Source organism: Chiroxiphia lanceolata, chromosome 22 (assembly GCF_009829145.1).
Source record: "Chiroxiphia lanceolata isolate bChiLan1 chromosome 22, bChiLan1.pri, whole genome shotgun sequence".
In the NCBI taxonomy this organism is placed as follows: Eukaryota; Metazoa; Chordata; class Aves; order Passeriformes; family Pipridae; genus Chiroxiphia; species Chiroxiphia lanceolata.
Window position 1 is genome coordinate 7,109,672 of NC_045658.1, and position 22,948 is coordinate 7,132,619.

Sequence of the window (22,948 nt, forward strand, 5' to 3'; positions counted from 1 at the left end):
GCTTGGAAAACAGCAGAGCTTTAGAGTACCTGGAAAAGGGGGATCCAGGCAGAGGGTGGAAGAGTCATCCCTAGAATTATTATTGCTGGGATATCGACACTTCACCTGCTCTTGCACAGTCCACTAATTTCTATAAATATATTCTCATTTACCATCTGTGTTTAAACTATTAGTTGGAAATACTGTTCTGTACAATTAATCACTGAAATCTGAGTTCTCTCACCCGGGCATGTCACAGTGCATTTATGTTCTCTTACCTGCATATGAATATAATTTCAGATTCAAATTTGCAGTGAAATCCTTTGAGAGTGTGCATAGGATGTGCACAGTTAGTTTCAAATATTTCTGGAGAACAGGATAGTTTGAGGATTTGTGCTGCTGGAAGCTCGTTTGCTGAAGGGCTGGGGGTGAAATGTGGTAGCTGCTGCCTCATTCATGTCAAATTCGGGATTATTATTTTTTACTGTTCTCCTCCCCCCCCCCCCCGAAAAGTTAATAATTTTCTCGAGGCCGACACACAGAGATGAATAATTTCTGTACCCTTTTTTTGATGTCAGGGAGAAATCAGAATGAAAACTCACCGCTGTTCTGCATTTCAGTTTCTAGCAGGCTTTTATGTGAACAAGCAAAAAGTGCTCCTTGTTTTCCATCTCTGTCATTATGGAACATTTATCTGTGTCTTCCTGGTAACGTCTAGTGCTTTTGCCGCATAATTGCTGTCAAATTACTCCAGGCCAACATTAAATATTTGACTCCTTAATACTTTTTACTTTCAGCAGGGCTATCTTCCTGCTGCCTCGCAGCCCCAGTTCGCTTCGGAATTAACAGGAAGGAAAATGCAAAATTGTTCCACACAAAGATAATTATCATAAAAATCTTTTCTCCCAACCCCAGCCAAACACAGCAGACCCCTTATCACTGCAGGAATTTTGAGTAGGGCACTTGAACTCCTTTGAGATTCGAGTCTGGTAGATTAGCATGTAGATGCCACATAATTGTGTTCCCCTTGGTTTCTCTGAAAGCTATTAGGCACTGATTTATTTTTCTGTTACATTCCTGCTTTGTCCTGAGTGTTACTGATGGAACTTCAGATAGGCACATATAACCACAGATTTGACAAACAAGACACAGAGAACAGGCAGCAATTTCTGTGTAACTGGGTTGTTCTTTTCTTTTCAGCCCCTTCTCCCTGTCAGACACCAGAGCAGTTACCTTTCTGAAGGGCAGCATTTGCTGTTTTCATTTGTGATGCCTAAAGAAAGGGGAAAACTTTAATGAGAACTTGTTTTGAAGGGCAACCTTTTTATTTTTGGTACTTAAAGAAGGAAAAAAGAAACCCTTTAATGAACCTGGAGTCTGCAAACCGGGTGTCTCCTGCAGACACAGAATCAATACCAGGTCCGAGCTCAGCCCTGATTTAGGTTTCAGTTCTGCAGGGGGATGGTCTGGCCCTGAGTCTGAGCTCAGTTGCTTTCCCTGCAGGGTATTTATTGAGAAGTCTGGTCTCTAACCTGCTGAAGTTCAGGAGTGGGAATGCCACGGGAATGGGTGTTGGATATGGGTATATTAGCATAGAATTATGGAATGGTTTGGGATAGAGGGGACCTTAAAGCCCATCCAGTGCCACCCCCTGCCATGGACAGGGACACCTTCCACCAGCCCAGGTTGCTCCAAGCCCTGCCCAACCTGGCCTTGGACACTCCCAGGGATGGGGCAGCCACAGCTTCTCTGGGCACCCCGTGCCAGGGCCTCCCCACCCTCAGCTGCTCCACCAGCCCATCAGTTCTTCCTCTCCTGAACCTGTCTGAGCATCCAAATAGAATTTACAGCTGGTGGCAACATGAATACCATGGCTTTTAGCCCTATTTTTGCCAGTTCTCTAATTCTTCTTTCAAAGCAAATTTCTTTTTCCCTACCCAGATATTCTGAAGCACATGCACTGCTTTTCCTGTCCTCCATCTTTCCTGCCTGAGTCATGTTTGATCCTCTTGTATTGTGTGTGATTTGGGTGATCTGGCAAAGGAAAAGGAGAATTAGAAGCAAAATCTCTTCTCTGAATTATTATTGGGGCTATTAAAGTATTTCATCTACTTCCCTGCTCTGTGATCTCACAGAAAGGACAAACCTGTGTCACTGCTGCTCAAAGCAGGCAGAGCTGTGCCAGGTGTGTGCTGGGAGGGGGTGCTGCCAAGTCATCCAGCTTTAGCCAGGGGTGGAGGAAATTATTCCCCATGGATGGTTTTCCAAACTCAGAGAGGATTTCCGCTTCCTAGAGGAGAGCTTGGGTGAAATAAGATGCAATTAATCGTGTAAATCTCCAACTGAAGGAGGGAGAATTTCGTCTGGATTTGCAGAAGGAATTTTGATGCGTTTTCTCTGAGGTCAAAAGAAGAAAAAAATTCTGTTTTCTCCGTTCCAAGTGTTTTCATGTCTGGGGAATTGCCAGGGTGAGGTAGAGGGATTCTGGGAGTTCAGAGGAGTTTTTTGAGGTGAAGGTACCTGGGGGTTCCCAGCCTGGAGGGTTTCAGTCGCTCCTACAAAAAAATCCTCCTGGGTTGAGCCACTGCTGTGTTTACAAACGAGTGAGGAGGAGAAACGTTGGCTCTGAGGCAGATGAACACCTTGCCAGAGCATTTCCATGGATCTGGAGTTAGTGAGGGATTTATCCTGTTCCCCACAGTGCAGTGAGTGACACAGCTCCTGTCCCAGGGACGTCCCCAGGAGTGGAACTGGCACAGCAGTGGGGTCATGTTTGTTGGTGCCAGTGCCTGCTCTGAGCCCAGAGCTGCACCCTGGGGCAGAGGAGCCCTTGTTCCAGGGCTGACATGGGTTCATCAGTGCTGAGGAGGGCTGGCAGGGTGAGCTCACTGCCTCAGCCCATGGTGTGTGCCTGCAGCACCCCTGCTGCTGTCGGGTTTGTCTCTCCTGACCCGAGTTACAGACACCAAAGGTACCTGGACACACCTTATCCCAGCCCTCACCCCCTCCTTGCTGCCTTCATACAAAGCATGGTTTTGGTCTGCAAACATGTGCAGATGAAATACTGAGTTTTGCTCAGTAATGTTGTGTTTCATGCTGTTGTTGCAAGTAAAATACAATAATAAGACATAACATGATACTGGACTTTTTTTTCCTTCTTTTTTACTTTTCCCTCACAGTAAGTAGTTTGGATTAATTTAATGCTACTTTATCCTTGGTCTCTCGGTACTGCTGGTTTTTATGTCCCATTTTTTCCACGTTTCCCTCCCCAGGGACATAAAACACATGAGTTACATGTTGATACTTTTCTGCAAAATGCCAGTAAAGGGAAATTCTCTAAGGAGCAGAGCAGGGCCTGACCCACTCCATGGTGAGGCTGCTGATAGCAATTTCAGAGAATATAATCTGTCCAAATCAGCAGAAATGGGAAAGATTGGGTATTTTTTTTCCCCTAGGTCTCCTTTTTTCAGTCAAAATCCCCCTTCCTCCCCAGAGGAAAATGTTGACCCGCTGGATTTCGTTTCTTTTTCACATCCCTCTTTCCTGCAGTTCAGGAAATCCTGGTGCATCCCTGTGGCTGCTGTAGGATTGCTGGTGCCCTGTGTGAATGGGTCTGGCACCCCTGGCCAGGCTGCTGGGATTCCCAGGGGGCTGCACTGGCCCTGCCTCGGTGATACTTTCTTTTTCAGCCGTGTTTGACTTTTCCCACGTCGATATTTTCTGTGTAGGTGTGCAAAGTGGTGGGTTTCCTCTGCCCACATGGCTGCTGTAGCAGCTCCTGGGACCATGTCTTGCTCAGTTTTAATAGGCTCAGTTTAAATAGGCTGTGTGGGGAGAAAGGGAGATGGGAGCTGAGTGCCCGAGTGCGAGTGGGGACGTGGTGACCCCCGGGTGCGACACTGCCCGTGCTTCTGCTCCTGGCACACTCACAACAAAATTAACCCTGATTTTTATAAAACACCATTCCAGGCCCTAAAGCTCAGCCTAAGTGGTTGCAAATGTGCAAAATTTGGGGTGAACAACTGCAAGGGGGACTTCAAAGCAAGGGTTTGCTCAGAGGTTGCAGATTTTGAATATGGGTCGTGGCTGCAGAACAACGCCAAAAACCACTTCCCACCCTGAGAGCAGGAGATGGATCAGCTCCATCCCAGCATCAGCCTTTGGCTGCATCTCTCAGAATATTCCCACTCTTCCCTTTGAGCTTATGCACTTACCACAAGCTTTCCTTTTGAAAGTAAAGTGATCAGAAGAAGGGAACGAGGCTTTAATAGGAAGCAGAGGACGAGGGGAGAGCAGGACAGGGAAAGGCAGCACCAGTGACTCAGTGGGGGCTGGAAAGCTTCTGTTTCAGGGTGGAGAAACCCGGAGCTATCCTGACTCCCTCGCAGAGGTTGTTCTCCTGGAAAATTTACAGCTCAGAGCTGATTGTTTGGCTTGGCACTATGGTCAGGATGCTGCCTTGTAAACTTAATAATAGCTGCCCTCTTTTTAATTTGTTTGACCTTGACTACAGTAATTTATTATGTGCATTAGAACTTTTTTTTTTTTTAAAGAAGAAAAAGCAAAGAGCACAGCAACAAAGCCTTTGGCTCCCTGCTCTTCCTTCCACGGTGCTCTGGGTTTGTCTCCTCGGGCTGATGACGCCCTGAGCTCTTGCAGTTGTGAGGGACGAGTTGAGGGGAGAACATTAGACAGACAATTTCTTAGAAAGGAGCTTCTCCAGGTTTGTGCTGTGGCCGTTTGCTTTTCCCAGTATCTGTGTTTATGTGAGTCTGGGTTGTTCCTTTTTCCCTGGCAGCCCCTTTTGAGGAAAATCTCATCCACGTTTTCGAAGGCCCTCCTTGCAGGCAGCTCAACACTCCACGACAACCCAGTATTTTGTGTGTCTACCAGTTCTTGTAGGTCTCTCTGTCTCTGCAAAGGCCAGGACACAAAGAAAACAAGATCTCCTCTGGTTGTGTGATCTATATTTTTTTTCTTAATGCTTAAAGTGAAAGCAGCTGCTGGCACAGCCTCCCTTGGGTTCTCTCTCCCCTCACTTGCAGATTTGCTCTTTGTTTGTTTGCCGGATGCTCACAGAATTTTGCCTTCTCTTTAGTGTTGGGTAAAATAATCCAGCCTGGTGGAACTCGGTGCCCCAGGAGTGCCAACCCCCTGTGTGTTGTTGCAGAGGAGCCCTCGTTCCGCTGTGAGGACTGTGATGAGCTCTTCCAGTCCAAGCTCGACCTGCGGCGGCACAAGAAGTTCGGCTGCAGCGCCGTCAGCTCCCTCTACGAGACCCTCAATGACGAGATCAAGCAGGAAGGTCTTGGAGATGGACAGGTCTATGAGTGCAAAGACTGTGAGAGGATGTTCCCCAACAAATACAGGTACCCAAAAAGTGCCAGACCCTCCTCTGACCTCCCCTCTCCCTTCTCCTTCACCGACCTGTCCGAGGATGGAGACGCGGGACCGAGGGGGGAGCTGGGCAGCCTGGGATGGCTGCAGGGATAAACCTTTCCTTTCTACATGGGGCTAAGGAGTGTTCATTTTGGGATCTTGCAGTGTCCACTAGCTGTTGGGCAGCATTTTATTTCACCCTGATTTCGTAGACTGATGCTTTTCCTTACTTGTCGGGGGAGGCACCCACAGACTGTTGATGGGAAGTTTAAATGGTTGTTTTCTGGGTTCCCTGTGGCTCCTTCAGGGCTGTGACAGCTTGAGAGACCTGGTCTTGGGATCTTTGCACCATCTGTTCCCATGTGCTCTGGTTCTGAGGGAAAACAGTGGAATTAGTTCTGCCAGCATGTGCATGGAGGCTCTCTGTAGGTAACTCTTGGTCACTGGAGATCAGTGGGTTTAAAGAGGCATCGTTACCCTGAGATCTCTGAACACGACCATGAGCTCCTGTTTGATCTTGCAGAAGCAATTAAAAGATTCTATTCCAATCAAATGTTTGGTTTCGTTTGTGTTCACCAAGCATTTTTGTAATAGAAATGTGAAAATGAAAAAAAGGAATATCAGATGTTCTCCAGTTTATGGTTTACTTGCCATAATTATTCAGTTTTTATTACAATAAGGCAACTCTAAACAAGGATTAAATTTTTTTTAAAATAGGAAAAACTTTTGGGGCCCCCGAGTTTCAACTGAAAATTTGCATCTTTTAAGCATAATGTGGTAGTAATCAAAAGCAGGTTTTTAAGAGATCTTTGAGATTTTTGATTCATTGGCAAAGTGAGACACAAACGGTAAAACATTAGGGGCCAGCTTTAAAAAGTTGAGGGGCTTTTTTAATCATTTTAAGATTGTGTTTATTTGCATCCTAAGCCTTTATAAAAGCCTTTATAAAATTCTATAAAACCAGAGTTTTCTCTGTTTACCGGAGGCTGAAGTTCTCACATTCTCATTTCTTTTGACTCCTGAGATGAACAAACCCTGCACACCACGAGGTTTGTCATAAACTGTGAGAACTGGCAATCCCCTGTCAGGCACTGCGTGAACAGAGCAAAAACCTTGGGGTTAAAGCCAGTGTAAGGCCTGTTTCACTTCAGCTGAACATTTAAAAACATGCGTTTGTCACTTTGAACTTAATTATGTTGAGACTTTCAGATCTTTGATCTGGGCGAGTGAGGAAAAAAATCTATTTTAAAAAACTCAGAGAGCAATGAAGTGTAAAGAGCATTCCCTGATGCACCTGCATCCAAAAGGGCTTGGCTGGGCCGTGGGAGGTGTAAAAGTTGGGGATAGATACTGTGATACCTGTCTGGGGTCCTGTTAGCCCAGTGGGGTGTCTTCATCCCTCACCTTGTGTCTCTACATTGGCCACTTTCCATTAGATAATGAGAGTGCAATTTCCTTAATTTTTTTTTATCTGAAAAGACAGGGAGAACTACCCTTAAGTGTTTTCAGTGTGTTTAATTTTACTAAAAGTTCCAATTCTTTGATCCACTGGTGTCAGAAGTTCTCTCCTCTTTAGCTTCCAGCACTCTCTGATTTTCATGTTAGCTTAGAAAATGCCCTTTTGAAGTGTCTGTGTTGTGTCCTCTTTGTAACCCCTGTGTATTCCTGGCTCCCAGGGGGCTGGGCTGGCACCACGGGCTCAGTGGGTTTGTTGCCTGTCCGACCATTGATTCTCAATATTTGGGAATGTGTAATATAAAGTTCATTTTTTTTTGCTGGGCAGCGTCCCCACTCAGTGTGTGACACGCTGCTGGATTAGTGGGGCTGGGAGGGAATGTCCACATCTGTCTCTCCCCCATCAATCTGCCACGTTTAAGGCCACTAAAACATACAATATACCCACTCAGTGTGCCTAGATGGTCTTAGAATTTTTCAGAAGTTAATACAGATCAAATCAAGAGTGCCACTGGGGACCTGAAATTGAGCATTTAGCAGCTGACTAAATAAATAAATGTTTTGCTAATCCCAGTAGGTACTTGCCTCTAAACAGTATATTAGTTTGTCTATATTTGCTGTAAATAAACTCATAAATCACAGTTAAAAGGAGTGTATTTTTGGATGTGTATATGCAAGGTTTATGTTACTTTGGATGTGTAGAAAATCTGGTAGTTTTAAGAACACCATTTCTTCAGCAAAATGAATATTGCTTCTTTAAAATGAGTGGATTGGCAGTTTATAAGAGGCATGTCCATGAATATTAACTACCTGGCTGGAAGCAGGGGAGGTTCTCCAGGGGAGCAGGAGGCTGGTGGCTGCAGAGGTTTGGGTGGAGAGTGGCCAGGCTGGTTGCAGTCCCCACCTTGCACAGCATTGCCACCATCTCAGGGCACAGAGGTTTCAGTGCAGGGCAGTTGTGGATGGAATTACCCTTTCCTCTGGGAATTTCCAAGGACACCAGATCCATTCTGCCCCACCTGAGTGCAGCCAGGGGCTGGGTGGAGAATGGTCACAGCCTCTGAGGAGAGTGGGAGCAGTGGAGTCCTGAGCATGTGCCAAGGCTGAGGTGATTCCTGGGTACCCAGGGGGTGTCTTCCTTGTGGCATTTAATGCAGACTGGCAGGATTTCCCAGTAGTGTTTAGCTTTAATATTCCTATAAAAATGCAACCATGCTTTCAAGTTCCATAGGAATGATTTAATATCCATCTGTAGGGATTTCAGGCAGGAGGAGATTTCATGTGAGCTGGTCCTTCCTCAGAATTCACAGTAAGGGGAGTGTTTGTAACTCCTGTTAAACTACCCCAAAATAAGCAAGGGGTGCAAATTTTCTTCCCTTATTTCTCAGGGCTGGCCCGAGAGGTGCAGAATTCCTGGCCTGAGGGGTGAAGGATTTCTGGCCAGAGAGGTGCAGAGTTTTTGGCTTGAGAGGTGCAGGATTCCTGGCTGGAGATGCAGGACTTTTGGCCTGAGAGGTGCAGGATTTTTGGCCAGAGAGCTGCAGGATTCCTGGCCAGGGAGGTGCAGGTTTCCCATGGCACAGGGAGAACAGAGCACCGTGTGCCATCCCTGCCATGGCCCTGTGCCAGCAGCCACTTGGCATTGCCACCATCCCCCTGGTTCTGGAGGTGCTGCCAGTTGGTAGAAGGCAAAATTGCTGAGTTGAGTCATCAAAGATGTCTGACATTTAGAAGTGAAATGTGTTTGCACCTTATCATGTTTCTTCTGTGTTCTGGGAAGCCTTGGGCCTGGTGCCCATGAAAAGGCAATGTGAGAGTCCCAGCAGCAGAAGGGAATATCTTGTCTTTCCCTAGGGGATGCCACAGGAGTCGGGGTCATAAAGTGCCCACTTTTCCCCTCAGCAACCTGCAGGGGCAGAACTGGGTTTGCCTTCCTTTCCCCCCTGCAAATGGACTCAAGTATTAATCAGAAATACCATAAGATACAGTGACATTTTGAGGTAGAACAGGGCAGCTTCCATCAGTGAAATAAATGCTAAAAGGTTCATGGTGTTTGGTGCCACTGCCCCTCTCATGGTCCATGAGCTGCTCCCCTCCTACTCTGAGGCACCAGGTAACTCTGCAGATGCCCCACAGGCTGGTTCTCTGTCACCCTCCCTGTCACCTCTCTGCTCTCAGACCTGCCAGGTGACAGCCCCTGCCTTGGCAGGGGGTACCCAGGGCTGGGCTCTGGCCACTGCCCCAGGTGAGCCCTTCTCTCTCCCCCAGCCTGGAGCAGCACATGGTGATCCACACGGAGGAGAGGGAGTACAAGTGTGACCAGTGTCCCAAGGCTTTCAACTGGAAATCCAACCTGATTCGTCACCAAATGTCTCACGACAGTGGGAAACGGTTTGAATGTGAAAACTGTGTAAAGGTACAGTGGGGACACGGGGCACTGTGGGGGGGCTTCACCTGGGACAGGACCCTGGGAAGGGGGTGCAGGGGATGGGTGGCCCGTGCTGGTCCCAGGCAGGGCAATGTGGGGAGAGGTGCCCCTGCTGTCCCCAGCACAGGGAGAAGGGGTGTCCTCACTGTCCTGGGCATCCCACTGTAGGGGGTGCAGCTCAGCCCTACCCCAACCCACTCCCCTTTGGCCATTTCCCAGGTACTGGGGTGGCAGATGTGGGTGAGCAAACACCTCTCAAACCACCAGCATCCCACACTGAGGGAGGTGCCACAGCCTGGCAGGGCACCCACAGCCCTGACCTGTGTCGTGAGCATCTGTGACCAAAAAAACCTGCCCAAAATGTCAAGTTTTTCCCACATATTCTCTTCTCCCCCTGCCCCCGGGGTGTGTCCCGCAGGTGTTTACGGACCCCAGCAACCTCCAGCGGCACATCCGCTCGCAGCACGTGGGGGCTCGAGCCCACGCCTGCCCCGACTGCGGCAAGACCTTCGCCACCTCCTCGGGCCTCAAGCAGCACAAGCACATCCACAGCACTGTCAAACCTTTCATATGTAAGTTGTCCCGGCCATCCCAGGCTGGAATTGCAGGTATCCTGCAGGGCCCCGCTGTGATTTCAGAGCTCGGAGCTGCTCCAGATGAAATTCCTCTGGGATTTCTCTCTTTTTTTTTTTTTCTTTTAATTTTTTGTGTGCTCCCTGTTTTTTCCGTAAACATTGGTGGCAGTTTTTGACTTTCTTGAGGAGTTAGGAGCTTAGTCTCTCAGCAGTCCCAGCGATGCCATCTTCTCATATCTTTTCTCTCTCTCATCTTTTTTTACCTTGGGTTTGAATGTTCCTGTTGGTGACACAGATAAATAGCTGACATGGCCTGGTTGAAATGTTTTTCGGAGATGCCTCAAATCCGTTGTAAAGAACTTGGAGTAGTCACAGAGACTGAGAAGGTGTTTTTTAAAAAGAGGGTTTTTTCTTCTTTATTTACTGCGTGTTTCATCTAGATAGTGCTGGAAGCCAAATAAACAGCAGATTAACTGTGTCCTCAGTGCTCTCCTTAGCGGGATATTTCCAGAAGGGCATTTTCCTTGGAGAGTCATCCATCTCGTTCCTTGTCATTCCCAGGGTTGTATATTTTTTTAATTGACACAGCACCTATTGGGTTTGGATGACTGAGCAGGAAGGTGGTTGTGTCACAACAAAGCTCCAGGAACTTCAGGGATCACTTCCTGACACTTCAGAACACGTCGTTCAGGCACAGGCCGGGATCTGGGTTTGATTCCAGGCTTTGATGTTGGGGTAGGGAAGGCACTGAACCCACTGCTGCCTTTTTCCCCTGTTCTGTAATGGGAACAGCATGCAGGGGTGTCCTGGGAGACCCAGTTCATTAAACTGTCCCGCAGTAACCAGCCGGGTGTCAGCAGAGGAAGAAGAAATGCTCTTCTTGCTCATTTTGCTGCCACCTCTCATTGGGCGACGGGCACATGAAAGGGATGATTTGACTCAGGATTGCTGCAGCAGATGAGGGATTTCTCCCCATAATCTCCTCACTCTCACCTCATCAGAATTAGGGAGTTGTCAGGCCAGGTCAGTGTGTGAAACAACCAGAGGGTGATCCTGCCTGGGCAGAGGTGCCAGGGGGAGTCACAGGCTCAATGTGGAACCCATTAGTAACTCAACTTCTCAACTCCACGGGGCAGGATCCACCAGGGAGATTTTCTTTCCCGTTCAATGGAAGAAAAGGGTTTGTGTGAGTGTTTGTTTGGGTTATATTCGGCTTTGAAAAGATCCCAAACCTGTAAATTTTTAACTGCAGAACTCAGAAGGGCGAGAGAGGACATTTCACAAGGAGTTACTAAATCATTGTATAGCTGGAGATTTAACAGATATTCTCCAGTTTTCCCTATTTTTTAGGGAATTTTGTGCATTATTGTATATATCTAGCAAAAATTCCTGGGGTGAAAAATGGAAGAATCATGAAATCATAGAATTGTTACAGTTGGAAAAACCCTCTAAGACCATCAAGTCCAGCCTTTAACCCAGCTCAGTGTTCACCTCTCAACCATGTCCCCAGGTGCCACATCCCCATGTTTTTTGAACAATTCCAGAAAGACAGTTCAGATTAAATTTCCAGTGCAATCAGAAACCAACCTCTTTAGTGACAGTCCACTGGATTTTGGGACGCTCCTCTGAACTGAAATGTCAAATTTGTTAAGTTTTATTAATCTCTGCTTTGAACTTCAATTGAAATTTATTATACTGTTATGTTTTCAGAGCTGCTGGTGAAACAACTCTGTCACCAGTCATTTAATAGTCAAACACTGATGGAAATCCTAAAAATTTAGAAAAAAAACAGGGAAAATCATGCTCTCTTTTACCTGTCAGTAAAGCTGGGAGGGAGGGAGGGGGGAAGTAGCACGTAGTTGGTCCCTGAGTTGTAGGACTGGGTGTCAGGAGAGCTGGGATTCGTGTCCTTGCCTGCCCAACTCCAAACAACATCCTCCCCCCTCTTTGTCTCCGTTTCCACGCTCACAAAGGGTGATAACAGCAGTTCTCCGGTGGAAGGAGCGTGTTCCTTCACCGCCACACGGGATTTATTCCTCTGTTGAAAGAGGCACCAGATCATGAAAAGTTACAGTGTTTTGATGTATAGAAGAGTTTGGGTGGGAATTTTGTCTCACTTTGCCCCGCTCCTCCCACACCAGCAAAGTCTGTAGGTGAAAGGGATCATAAAAATCCACGCTTTGAAAGCTTGGTATTTGCAGGATGTTGAAAAGAATGCTGATGTAGCTTCACCTGGAAATTTAGGTTGGATATTAGGAAGAAATTCTTCCCTGGGAGGGTGGGGAGGCCCTGGCACAGGTTGCCCAGAGAAGCTGTGGCTGCCCCTGGATCCCTGGAAGCGTCCAAGGCCAGGTTAGATGGGGCTTGGAGCAACCTGGGCTTGTGGAAGGTGTCCCTGCCCATGGCAGGGGGTGGGACTGGATGAGCTTTAAGGTCCCTTCCAACCCAAACCATTCTGGGATTCCACGATCATCTTTACCGAAAATTCCCCAAAAGTTTGATCAGGAGTAGCACATCCCCTCAGGTTTCTGTGGAGCTGCTTGCTGAGACAATCCCTAGGATGGGATTTATCCCGGGTGGGCTCCCTCGGCTGCTCTGACCGCCCTGGCTCCGAGGAAGGGGGATCCCGGGGTGGGGGAGGCTGGGGGAGTTCCTGGCGAGCCCGGAGCCATTTCCTGGTAATTTCATATCGCTTTTGTTGTTGGTTCCTGTTGACGCTTTAGGTGAGGTCTGTCACAAATCCTACACGCAGTTCTCCAACCTGTGCCGCCACAAGCGGATGCACGCGGACTGCCGCACGCAGATCAAGTGCAAGGACTGCGGGCAGATGTTCAGCACTACCTCCTCCCTCAACAAGCACCGCCGCTTCTGCGAGGGCAAGAACCATTACAGCCCCGGCGGCATCTTCACCCCCGGCCTGCCCCTGACGCCCACCTCCATGATGGACAAGTCCAAGCCCTCTCCCAACCTCAACCACGCCAGCCTGGGGTTTAACGATTATTTCCCGTCCCGCCCGCACCCCGGGGGCCTCCCGTTCTCACCTGCCCCCCCGGCCTTTCCCGCCCTCACCCCGGGATTCCCGGGCATATTCCCACCCTCTCTATACCCCAGGCCCCCCTTGTTACCGCCCACACAACTGCTCAAAAGTCCCCTCAACCACACTCCGGACGCGAAGCTCCCCAGCCCCCTCGGGAACCCGGCGCTGCCGCTGATCTCCGCGGTGAGCAACAGCAACCAGGCCCCTTCCGGGGAGGAGAAATGTGAAAGCAGCCTGGAAAACTCCTACCTGGAGAAGCTAAAAGCCAGGAACAGTGACATGTCCGATGGCAGTGACTTTGAGGATGTCAATACGACCACGGGCACGGACCTGGACACCACTACTGGCACGGGATCTGACCTGGACAGTGACGCAGAGAGCGACAGGGACAAAGCAAAAGACAAGAGTAAACAGATGGAGACCAAGCCAGATTTCGTCAGCAGCTCCGTGTCTGCGAGTTCCACCAACACCGCCAGCGAGATCCCTCTCTTCTATTCTCAGCATTCCTTCTTTCCTCCCCCCGAGGAGCACCTGCTGCCCACCACGGGAGCAGCCAATGACTCCATCAAAGCCATCGCCTCCATCGCAGAGAAGTATTTTGGGCCTGGCTTTATGGGGATGCAGGAGAAAAAGATGGGTTCGCTCCCGTATCATTCCATGTTCCCTTTCCAGTTCCTCCCCAATTTCCCCCATTCCCTCTACCCTTTCACGGAGCGGACCCTCAATCACAACTTGCTGGTCAAGGCAGAACCAAAGTCACCCAGGGACCTCCACAAAGTCGGCAGCACCAGCTCGGAGTCCCCCTTCGATCTCACCACGAAGCCAAAAGAGATTAAGCCAATCCTGCCGCCCCCGAAGGTCCTGCCAGCCCCGTCCTCGGGGGAGGAACAGCCACTGGATCTGAGCATTGGCAACCGCATCCGAGCCAGCCAGAACGGAGGAAGAGAGCCACGGAAAAACCACATTTATGGGGAGAGGAAGCTGATGGCAAGTGAAGTCTTACCCAAGATTTCCCAGTCTCAGCTGCCTCAGCAGCCGTCCCTGCACTACGCTAAGCCATCGCCCTTTTTCATGGACCCCATCTACAGGTATTAACATAGCCTGCCTTAAGCCTTCCTCTGACCAGCTCATTTTCTAGCTGACATCACACCTTGAGGCAGGTGGGGGTGTAGGTTGTTTGGAAAGAGCAGTGAACTCCTGCTGTGGGTGTTTGTGCTTCTCAACACGTTGAATTTCCTGAATGGGAAGGGCAGAGTAATTGTGAGGAGCCCTCGTAATCAATGTGTGTAAAGAACACATCCTTATTTTGATAAAGAAGAAACTTGACCTATTTAAGGACTCTCCCACGAGCCATCGCTAAGATGGCACTTCTGCTGGGGAAATTCCAGAGGTTTGATTCGATAAGAATGCAGAGTTCAGATGCCTCGGAGCCCGGGCTCTCATGGCTTGGGAATGAGTCAGGAGCCCTGGGAGCCTGGAAATGCAGCTCTCCCACTGACTGACTTGATGGCCTTTTGTGAACCACTTCACCTTTCTTCCTCCCACCCCCTTTTTCTTTCTGGTGCCTTTTCTTAAGAGTTTCTCAGCTCGGAGGAGCTGCTGCTGCAGATCGAGTCTGACGAAACTTGTTACTCCTGGAGTAACAAGTGCTGTGTAAACACATGGTGGTGTGTTACTACCCAGATCTCTCCCAGAAACGTTCCTTGCAGACTTTTCTTTCTTAGGAGACAGCAAGGGTTTTCTAGTGTCACTTGAACAGATGGGTTTTGAGGAGGGCCTGATGCCTTACGTCATGCCTAGAGTGAGCTGAGCGTGGAAGGCGTGCGTAGAGCAGGCTGGGTGAAGTTATCCACTTCCAGAAGGAATGAATTCAGGAGCTGCAAAGGGAAGACTTGGGCCTTTTGTTGTTTGAGGGATTTTTGTAAAAATCTGTTTCTAAAGGAAAGTGATGTAAAGCTTTGTGGTGGGGGTACCAGCGAATTTGTGTGTCACCCATCCAGGCACCGGCACCACCTTTGGTGTCCTCCTGCTCTGGATGAGGTGGACGTGGCACGTTTAGTTTTAACAAAGCCCAGTGAAAAGAAGGGTCCTCGACTAGTTTGATTTAGACATTGGCATGTCAAAATATTAATTAATGTTAACTTAGATATTAACATGTCTAAATGCTTCATGTCATCTATTGGGATACATGTGTTTGGCCTGGAAGGCTCCTGGATTCAGTGTCCAGCTGGTTCCTGGAGGTTTGTCCTTGCATCCCTTGGGCTGAATGTGAATTGTGTGCCTAGTGATCCTCCCTGTGTCCAGCCTGCTGGAAGGTTAAGGGATGTGCTGCAGGAGCTGGTGTTTTCCTGGTGCTGGAAAGCCTCAGAGTCACCACGGCGTGACGTGTCAGCACCAGGATGGGTCACTTGAGCATTCAAAGGGCTGCAAACAACAGCAGAACGTCCCCAGTGTCGCTGAGGCTGCTGCCTTCAGCTGATAACTGGGGGGAGAGGTGATGTCAGTGTCTGGCCAGGCCAAGGAGCTGCTGGGCTGGGATCAGTGAGCCCTGGGTGCTGGCTCTGCCAGCTCAGGGGTGATGCAGCACTGCCTGTGTGCCATCCGTGATGGAAACACTGCATCCCAGCCCAGGAGGGGCTGTGTCCTGCCTGGGACCCACCGTGGCCATCTCCCATCTCCTCCTGGAGAACTCAGTCAGGATACAAACAGTCCAGCATTAGTTTTTGTAAAAAGTACTCCTGGGAAAAGAAAATAAAATCAATAAATGGGATAGAAGGGCAAAAGCGTTCACGTTGGATCCTGCCACCTCTGGGCATTGTCAGCAGGAATGTTAAAATAACACGGGCTGGAGAAGCCACTGCCAGTTAAAATAGCGGCCTCGGGAAAACTGTAAAGGTCCAGAAGACAGATGGAAGTGAAGGATGGGGGCATCATTTGTTGCATTCCATGGGATGCACATAGTTTCAGTAATAAGTTAAAATAGAAAGTCAGCGGTGGGGCTGCTTGCGAATCAGACTTGTGATGTAATGAGCTAAACAGCCCAGCTTCCAAGTCCCAGCTTGAAAAACATGGAAATATTTTGTTTCTAAACTTCCCTTTATCAGACTCTCTCACATCATTTGGCTCTTTCGTTTTTCTCCCAAAGGCCACTTAAATCCTTGACATTTTCTCCTGGTGATATAATTTAATGCAGCCAGACAGCCTGAAAGTGGGGCAGCTCTGAGCTGGGCCTGTGAAGGTGCCGTTCTCAGGCACTGGGCTGAGATCAGTGGCTTTAATCCTGCGGGTGCTGCGGAATCCAGCTCTGACGAGGGTGTGAGGACCTTGCTGTGCTCTCATTCCCAGTGCTGGGAGATGGTAAAGCCAGTGAAACGCTGTCAATCCACCCAATTTTATGCCTGTGGGCGGGCAGGGCTCTCTGCAGACGCCTCTGCCGGGGTCAGGGATGTTCCCTTGGGCGTCACAGCCCCAGGGAGAGCAAAGCTGGGCTGGGTGGGGGTCCCAGGGAGCCACTTTTTACATATCCTTTGGCAGATTGTTGTTTTTCTGACAGCTCATGCCCATAAAAGCACATACCTTCCAAAGCCCCGTAACTCGGATGGCATTTCCAATCCAGCTCTTCTCTCTCCCTCTGCCCAAGAAGAATTAAATGCAGATTAAGCACAGTTCACTGACTGCACTCTGCAGGGCTCTTCTTTAAACTCTTTGGTAATTTGATCCATGCACCAATCAGCTGAAATGCAGCAAAATAATTTGCTCTCATTTATGCTGGACTAATGTAGTTAAAATTATTCTTACTCTTGGATTTCTGCTGTTTGAGCTGGATGGACTCAATTCCAGCCATTTAAAGAGGCAGCTGTGTTTGTTGGAGCTACTTCCACAACACTTTTTTCCCACAGAGGACATTTCAGTTTGTCTTATTGGTGATTCCTCACCACGGTTTCCCTGCAACTAGAATATTTTGTGAAAGCAAAGCCAGTATTTTCAAAAATAGGAGCCTCACTTTTGGGTCATTTTTGTACATCAGGTGCTTAAACATGAAATATTTGAGTGGCCCAAGGTGATAACCAGAAGAACTCAGGTTTATAAGGTGCTTCAGAACTCTCCCACCAGTTCCTCACTTTTTAAATTGTTGTCCACACGTGCTTACCAAAGAAACTTAATGCAAATTATGTCTCAGCTGCGAGGAGGAAATACATATGAAACACCTAATGATTTCAGCACGCTTGGGGCTGCAAAGTCTGGCCCAGTGTTAACTCTTTGGATTAATACAAACTCTCAAAGACAATTTCTTTTCCGTGCAGGGGCTGCCTGCTGTGGACTCTAGAGCTTCTCCCACTCAGACATTGCTTTTGCTGTAAATGCAGAGGTTTCATGACATTTCACAGCAGCAGAGGCTTATAAAGCACTACAGAAGAGCAAAATATTTTCTTAGTCGTCAGTCTGATGGCTGAACAAATACTGCCCAGAGGAGGGGGTCTGTGTTCCTGTGATTCCCAGTGCCTTTTGCAGGGTAGTTGTGGGTCAGAATTTGGAGTCTCCAGTAGAAGGGGAGGGAAGACATTTGTGTCAGCAGGAGAACAACCCCGTGTGTTTGACTGAACCCCCTGCAGAGGGTCTGGCTGTGCCCCTGTGAGGTATGTAACCCTCTGTGTTGTTGTCCAGCAGGGTGGAGAAGCGGAAGGTGACAGACCCTGTGGGTGCCCTAAAGGAGAAGTACCTGCGACCCTCCCCGCTGCTTTTCCACCCCCAGGTAACAGCAGGGACGTTGTTGTGCCACGCTGGGTGAGTGCCAGGGGGTTGGGATGGAGCTGGTACAGTCAGGTCACTGGCATCACCTGGATCTGACTCCTCCTCATCCAAGGGCTTGATTGGCATGTCCACTGTGTTCCACCAGTTACTTTCAGACACTTTCATCTGTGCCTGGTTTGAGGATGATGGCAGTTATGCCTTGATGTTCCCTTTGCATTACCAGAAGAACAAGGATGAGGTTTGGGCAGCTCTGCTGAACTCCCCTTTCCCAGGCCAGAATGCCTGGGTGGTTTTTCCTTCGGGAGCCCCTGCTGTGGTCACTGGCAGTGGTGCAAAGTGGAGAAGGACTGTCCAGCACCCAGGCAGCAGCGTTTTGTACCTGCCTGCTGTTCCCTGACATCACCTGCAGCGTGTGGAGGAGCCGGGCAGTGGGTTCAGCTGTGCCTGCTCCAGAGGCATGTGATGGTCACCAGCTATCCCCATCCCTCCTGCTGTGGCCAGGCTGGGATCCCAGCCCCGTGGTCCTTATTGTGCTCTCCTTTATATTCACATGCATTGTTCTCCCCTGATAGTGTTTCCCACCTTAGATAAATAACTTGCAGGTTTGTGAAAGCTGGATCCTGGTTGCTTTCACAGCTAAACTTAGTTCCCTCATTGTTTCGCACCAGCCTCAGAGTTTGGTTAATAACTTCCCCCGATTTTTCCTTCATCCAGGCTGGATAATGGTGACAGGCTGGCCAGGAACATCCTGTGTTTGTGTGAGTTAGAATAGTGGGGATATCTGCCTGTAAAGAATCTGATAGCAGGGAGGAGCCAGTGTGGCAAAGCAAACCAACGAGACGATGAGAAACGTCCAGACCCTGAGCAGGAGCAAAGCTTTGGGTGGAAGGTTGTTAACATTGTTCCCGAAATCCTGACCACGTCCTCTTCCCATGGCGATGAAAAGATGTGGAAGGTCTGGTTATCTCTAACAGCTTATCACACAGAATAGCCCAAAATTTACAATCACTCGGGCCCAAAACTTCCTGATAACTGGTTCTAATGAAGCATGTGCTGGGTACAGATCCCTGGGTCTGGAGAGCTGCTGTTCCCATGCTGCAGTCCATCAGGGAGCTCAAATACAGCACAGGAAGACGGTCATTTGTTCCAGAATATGTGAGATTTTTACTATCAGATCCCCTTCCAATGTTATCATGGAATATCCTGAGTTGGAAGGGACCCACAAGGATCATCGAGTCCTACTCCTGGCCCTGCACAGACACCCCAAGAATCCCACCCTGTGCCTGAGAGTGTTGTCCAAACAGTCCTTGAGCTCTGGCAGCCTTGGGGCCCTGACCACCACCTCTCTGGATCCTAGGTTCCTAAAATCCTAGATCCTTAGAAAAAGATCCTGGATCCACCTGGTCTTTTCTCCCTCTAAACACGAGTCTGGCCTCAGCCCTTTCCTCTGTGACTCATCCCCCAGCTCTCACAGAGCCCTCAGTGGGATGAGAGGAAGCAGAAGTTGTGATAAAAGTGTTCAGAAGACGTTTTCTCTCTCACAATGAATTTCAGGCAGCTCTTATTTTTCAGCCAGTCATTGGCAGAAGTTCCTCTGCTCTCTGGGAGTTTTCCCACATTGTCTATTCCAAATTAAACTCTGGACAGCATAAATAGCCAGTGTAACATTTTGATAACTTAATGGAGGACCTTTTCTCACCTGTTAACGTTTCTTTTCTTCACCCTTTCTTCTTTATTATAACCAGGCAGTTGTTCCCTAAATAGCAAAGTGCCTTTGCCACTGGAGAGGCCGTGGCCAATGTTTAGAATTTTAAAACCAGCCTACGGCTCTGAAGGCAGCAAACATCTCTGACTAAGTGCCTAAAGAACAGGGCACAACAAAGGGTAGCTCCAGGTACCCCGGTGAAGGGCTGAGTGCAGGGCTCTGAAAGGTCCAGAGAGCATTTTACCGTGATGGTTTTGTTCCATGACTGGCAGCTGGGGCAGGGCTGGTGCTGTAAATGATCAAGTAACCTTTTCAAGTGGCTGGTGCTAAGTATTACTTACAATTTAGCATGGGCTGGGAGCCTCCAACCAAGGGGCCGTGGATCTATTATCAGGGAATGGGGGTTTACTACTCCTCTTGTTTTGCAGCTTATGAATGGCTGTCAGATTTCCACAATGTATTCTTGGGAGATTAAGACAACTTTTTTTTTTAATAGTCATATATTTTTAAACAATATCTTGGCTCTCTTCCCCCTCTGCCCCCCCCCCCCCGAGCCCAGTTTAATAAAGTGTAAACGTGCAAAAGGTCAGCCCTTCCTGTACAATAGAGCATCTCCTGGTGATAAATGGCTTCCTACTGCCTTCCGCCCCCTCTGCAGCCAGCCCCGCTCCCCCCCTGCTCCCGGGGATGTCAGCACAGCCAGGAGGCAGCTTTATTGCTGCCTTGTTTGTTTTATCCCTCTTTTCTGCTCTTGGTATCTCGAAAGTGCTCTCAGGAGAGCACAGAGTTGGATTTTGGAGATGTCAGCATCATCCTCCGAGCTGCACTTCTCTCTCTTGGCTTTTGGATTTCCAGTTTTGCTCCAATGAAAGTAAAAGTGCTTTTCTTTAGGTAGGATTTTTATGCAAATCCATTTTTTTTCCCCCACATAGGCCAACTTCTTTCTTTCCTTTTTTTTTGTTTTCCCCTTCTCCTGTATCTCCAGCTTTTTCCCTTTCTCCCCCTTTCAGGTGTGGTGTTTACTCCAGTATTTAGGTGAGCACACAGCTGTTGCAAAGTCATACAAACTAAAGGCACCCAGGGGCATTTTCCTCGGTGTCCCATCCCCAGGCCAGCGTGCCAGCTGCTCCCATCCCAGCAGGATGTGTGGCTGTTGGTCCTGCTGACTGTAACTCACCCAGCCACAGCTCACATCCAGGGCTTTGGCTGGAGTTCCCTTTCACTCCAGGAAGCTCAGCCATCTCCCACCCATCCTTCCATCACCTTTACTGGCTGCTGAACCCTTCCTACATATAATTAAAGTGTTGGCCTCTTTGCTAAGCAAACTCTCCAGGGACCCACTCCATCCTGAGCCTGATCCTAACTCCTCCTCTTCCCAGCTGCTCCCTTTTCACCCCTTCAGCCTCAGCCTGTCCTCTCTCAGCTCCCTGAGCAGCCATCACACATCCCTCCCGCCCCACTTTGGCCTGAATTCTTCTGCCTCCTGCCCAAAACTTCTCTGTCCCCTCACACCTGAGGTCATGTCCCTTCTGCTCCCCCACAGCTCCCTGCCCCATCCCCCTGAGCCCCTGGGAAGACAGAGGATGTTGTAGGAGACTTCAGACCTCCCTGCTTCCCAAGGCTTGGATCTGAGTTTGAGAGGAGAATTTGGATGCTGAGTGGTACCTCTGATGTCTGACCATGGTGCTTATTTTCAGTTTTATTCCTGGAAAAAGGGCAAACAGGCATGTTCTGAGATAACTTGTACTCTGAAATGCTAAGAGTGAGCACAGGCACATTGCAGAAGGTGAACAAGTGCTGATTTCTGGGATCTAAAGTCCTGGCTTGGCCATTTGTATCTTTCCTGATTTCTCCAAGACCAGTACACTGTTCCTGTCTTCCCTGGCTGGGGTCAGTGGCTCCATTTCCCACTGTGCAGCTTCCAAGAGTGAGAGCAAACATCAGCAACAAGCTCTGACCGACCCACGGGAGCTGAAAGTCGTGTTTTGTGCACCAGCTCCTGCTCTTCCCGCGGGTTTTTGTGACACGAGGTCTCACCTTGTCCTTGCAGATGTCAGCCATCGAAACCATGACGGAGAAACTGGAGAGCTTTGCAGCCATGAAGGCAGACACTGGCACGTCCCTGCAGCCCCTTCCCCACCACCCCTTCAACTTCCGATCGCCGCCGCCCACGTTGTCCGACCCCATCCTGCGCAAGGGCAAGGAACGCTACACCTGCAGGTGAGGGACGGGCACCCAGGGAGCCAGAGCATCCCCAGGGCATGGGGGCACCCTGGGAGATGCCCCCCAGGCTGGGGAGCTGCTGCACCGGGCACCACGAGGGAGCAGGGACATCTCCGCTGCCTCCACGGGGGCGGGAGGGGAAACGAGGAGCAGCAGAATTAGTCCAGAGCGTTGGGATGACTAATCCCCTCTGAAATAGCTTGTTTTGTCTGGGAGGAAATCAGCATCTTCTGTTTGCTTTGTAATTTTTAATAACCCTGAGAGCGGATCTGGATATTCTCAGGCGGGCTCAGCTCCCCAGGCCAAGGCTCTGGTGTGTGGCAGCGAGCGCTGTGGTTCCAATGCCAGCACAGCCTCTGCTGTGCCCATCTCTGCTCTGTCCATCCCTGGTGTGTCCATCTCAGCTGTGCCCATCTCAGCTGTGTCCATCTCTGCTGTGTCCATCCCTGGTGTGTCCATCTCAGCCATGTCCATCTCTGCTGTGTCCATCCCTGGTGTGTCCATCTCAGCCATGTCCATCTCTGCTGTGTCCATCTCAGCTGTGCCCATCTCAGCTGTGTCCATCTCAGCTGTGTCCATCCCTGGTGTGTCCATCTCTGCTGTGTCCATCTCAGCTCTGTCCATCTCAGCTGTGTCCATTTCTGTTGTGTCCATCTCAGCTGTGTCCATCTCAGCTGTGTCCATCCCTGGTGTGTCCATCTCTGCTGTGTCCATCTCAGCCGTGTCCATCTCAGCTGTGTCCATCTCAGCCGTGCCCATCTCAGCCGTGTCCATCTCAGCTGTGCAAAATGAGGGCATTGCAAACAATGGCACGCAGGAAACAACTTCTCCAAACACACTTGTACCCACAGAAGTCCTCCTTTTCTCCAGGCTGAGCCCCCCAGCTCCCCATCAGACTGTGCTCCCGTGTCACCTCTGTGACCCCTGTTATCCTGGGGTGCGTTTTGACCTGCACATCTTCCCCCTCTCGGTGCAGGAGGGAGCTGGGAGTGCCCTGAGGGGTTTTGGGGGCGGTGTGAGGGTGGGTGAGGTGGGTGTGCTGTGGCTCCTGCCCTGATGGTTCCCTTGGCCGTCTCTCCCCAGGTACTGTGGGAAGATCTTCCCCCGCTCAGCGAACCTGACGCGGCACCTGCGGACACACACGGGGGAACAGCCCTACAGGTGAGCTGGGCCCGGGGCAGCCCCTTCCCAAACCCCCCTCACTCCCCACGACAGCCCTACAGGTGAGCTGGGCCCGGGGCAGCCCCTTCCCAAACCCCCCTCGCTCCCCACGACAGCCCTACAGGTGAGCTGGACCCGGGGCAGCCCCTTCCCAAACCCCCTCGCTCCCCACACCGGGATTTCTTCCCCTCTCCATAAAGCTGTGCCAGCAGAACACCACGGGCCTGGAGCATTACACAGAGTGATTCATAGTG

General features: G+C 49.6%; 1 protein-coding gene across 4 annotated transcripts in view; it reads left to right on the top strand.

Moving 5' to 3' along the window:
- Positions 1 to 22,948, top strand: part of PRDM16 (PR/SET domain 16) — a 262,940-nt gene that overhangs the window by 224,160 nt on the left and 15,832 nt on the right. For 3 of the 4 annotated variants that reach the window (XM_032709186.1, XM_032709188.1, XM_032709189.1), the window contains 7 exons: positions 5,150 to 5,348; positions 9,082 to 9,229; positions 9,660 to 9,813; positions 12,540 to 13,941; positions 17,519 to 17,606; positions 21,361 to 21,530; positions 22,617 to 22,694. In XM_032709186.1, the coding sequence (XP_032565077.1) occupies positions 5,150 to 5,348; positions 9,082 to 9,229; positions 9,660 to 9,813; positions 12,540 to 13,941; positions 17,519 to 17,606; positions 21,361 to 21,530; positions 22,617 to 22,694 (2,239 nt within the window). The remainder of the gene's footprint in view (positions 1 to 5,149; positions 5,349 to 9,081; positions 9,230 to 9,659; positions 9,814 to 12,539; positions 13,942 to 17,518; positions 17,607 to 21,360; positions 21,531 to 22,616; positions 22,695 to 22,948) is intronic. The other variant, XM_032709187.1, reaches the window with a different exon arrangement.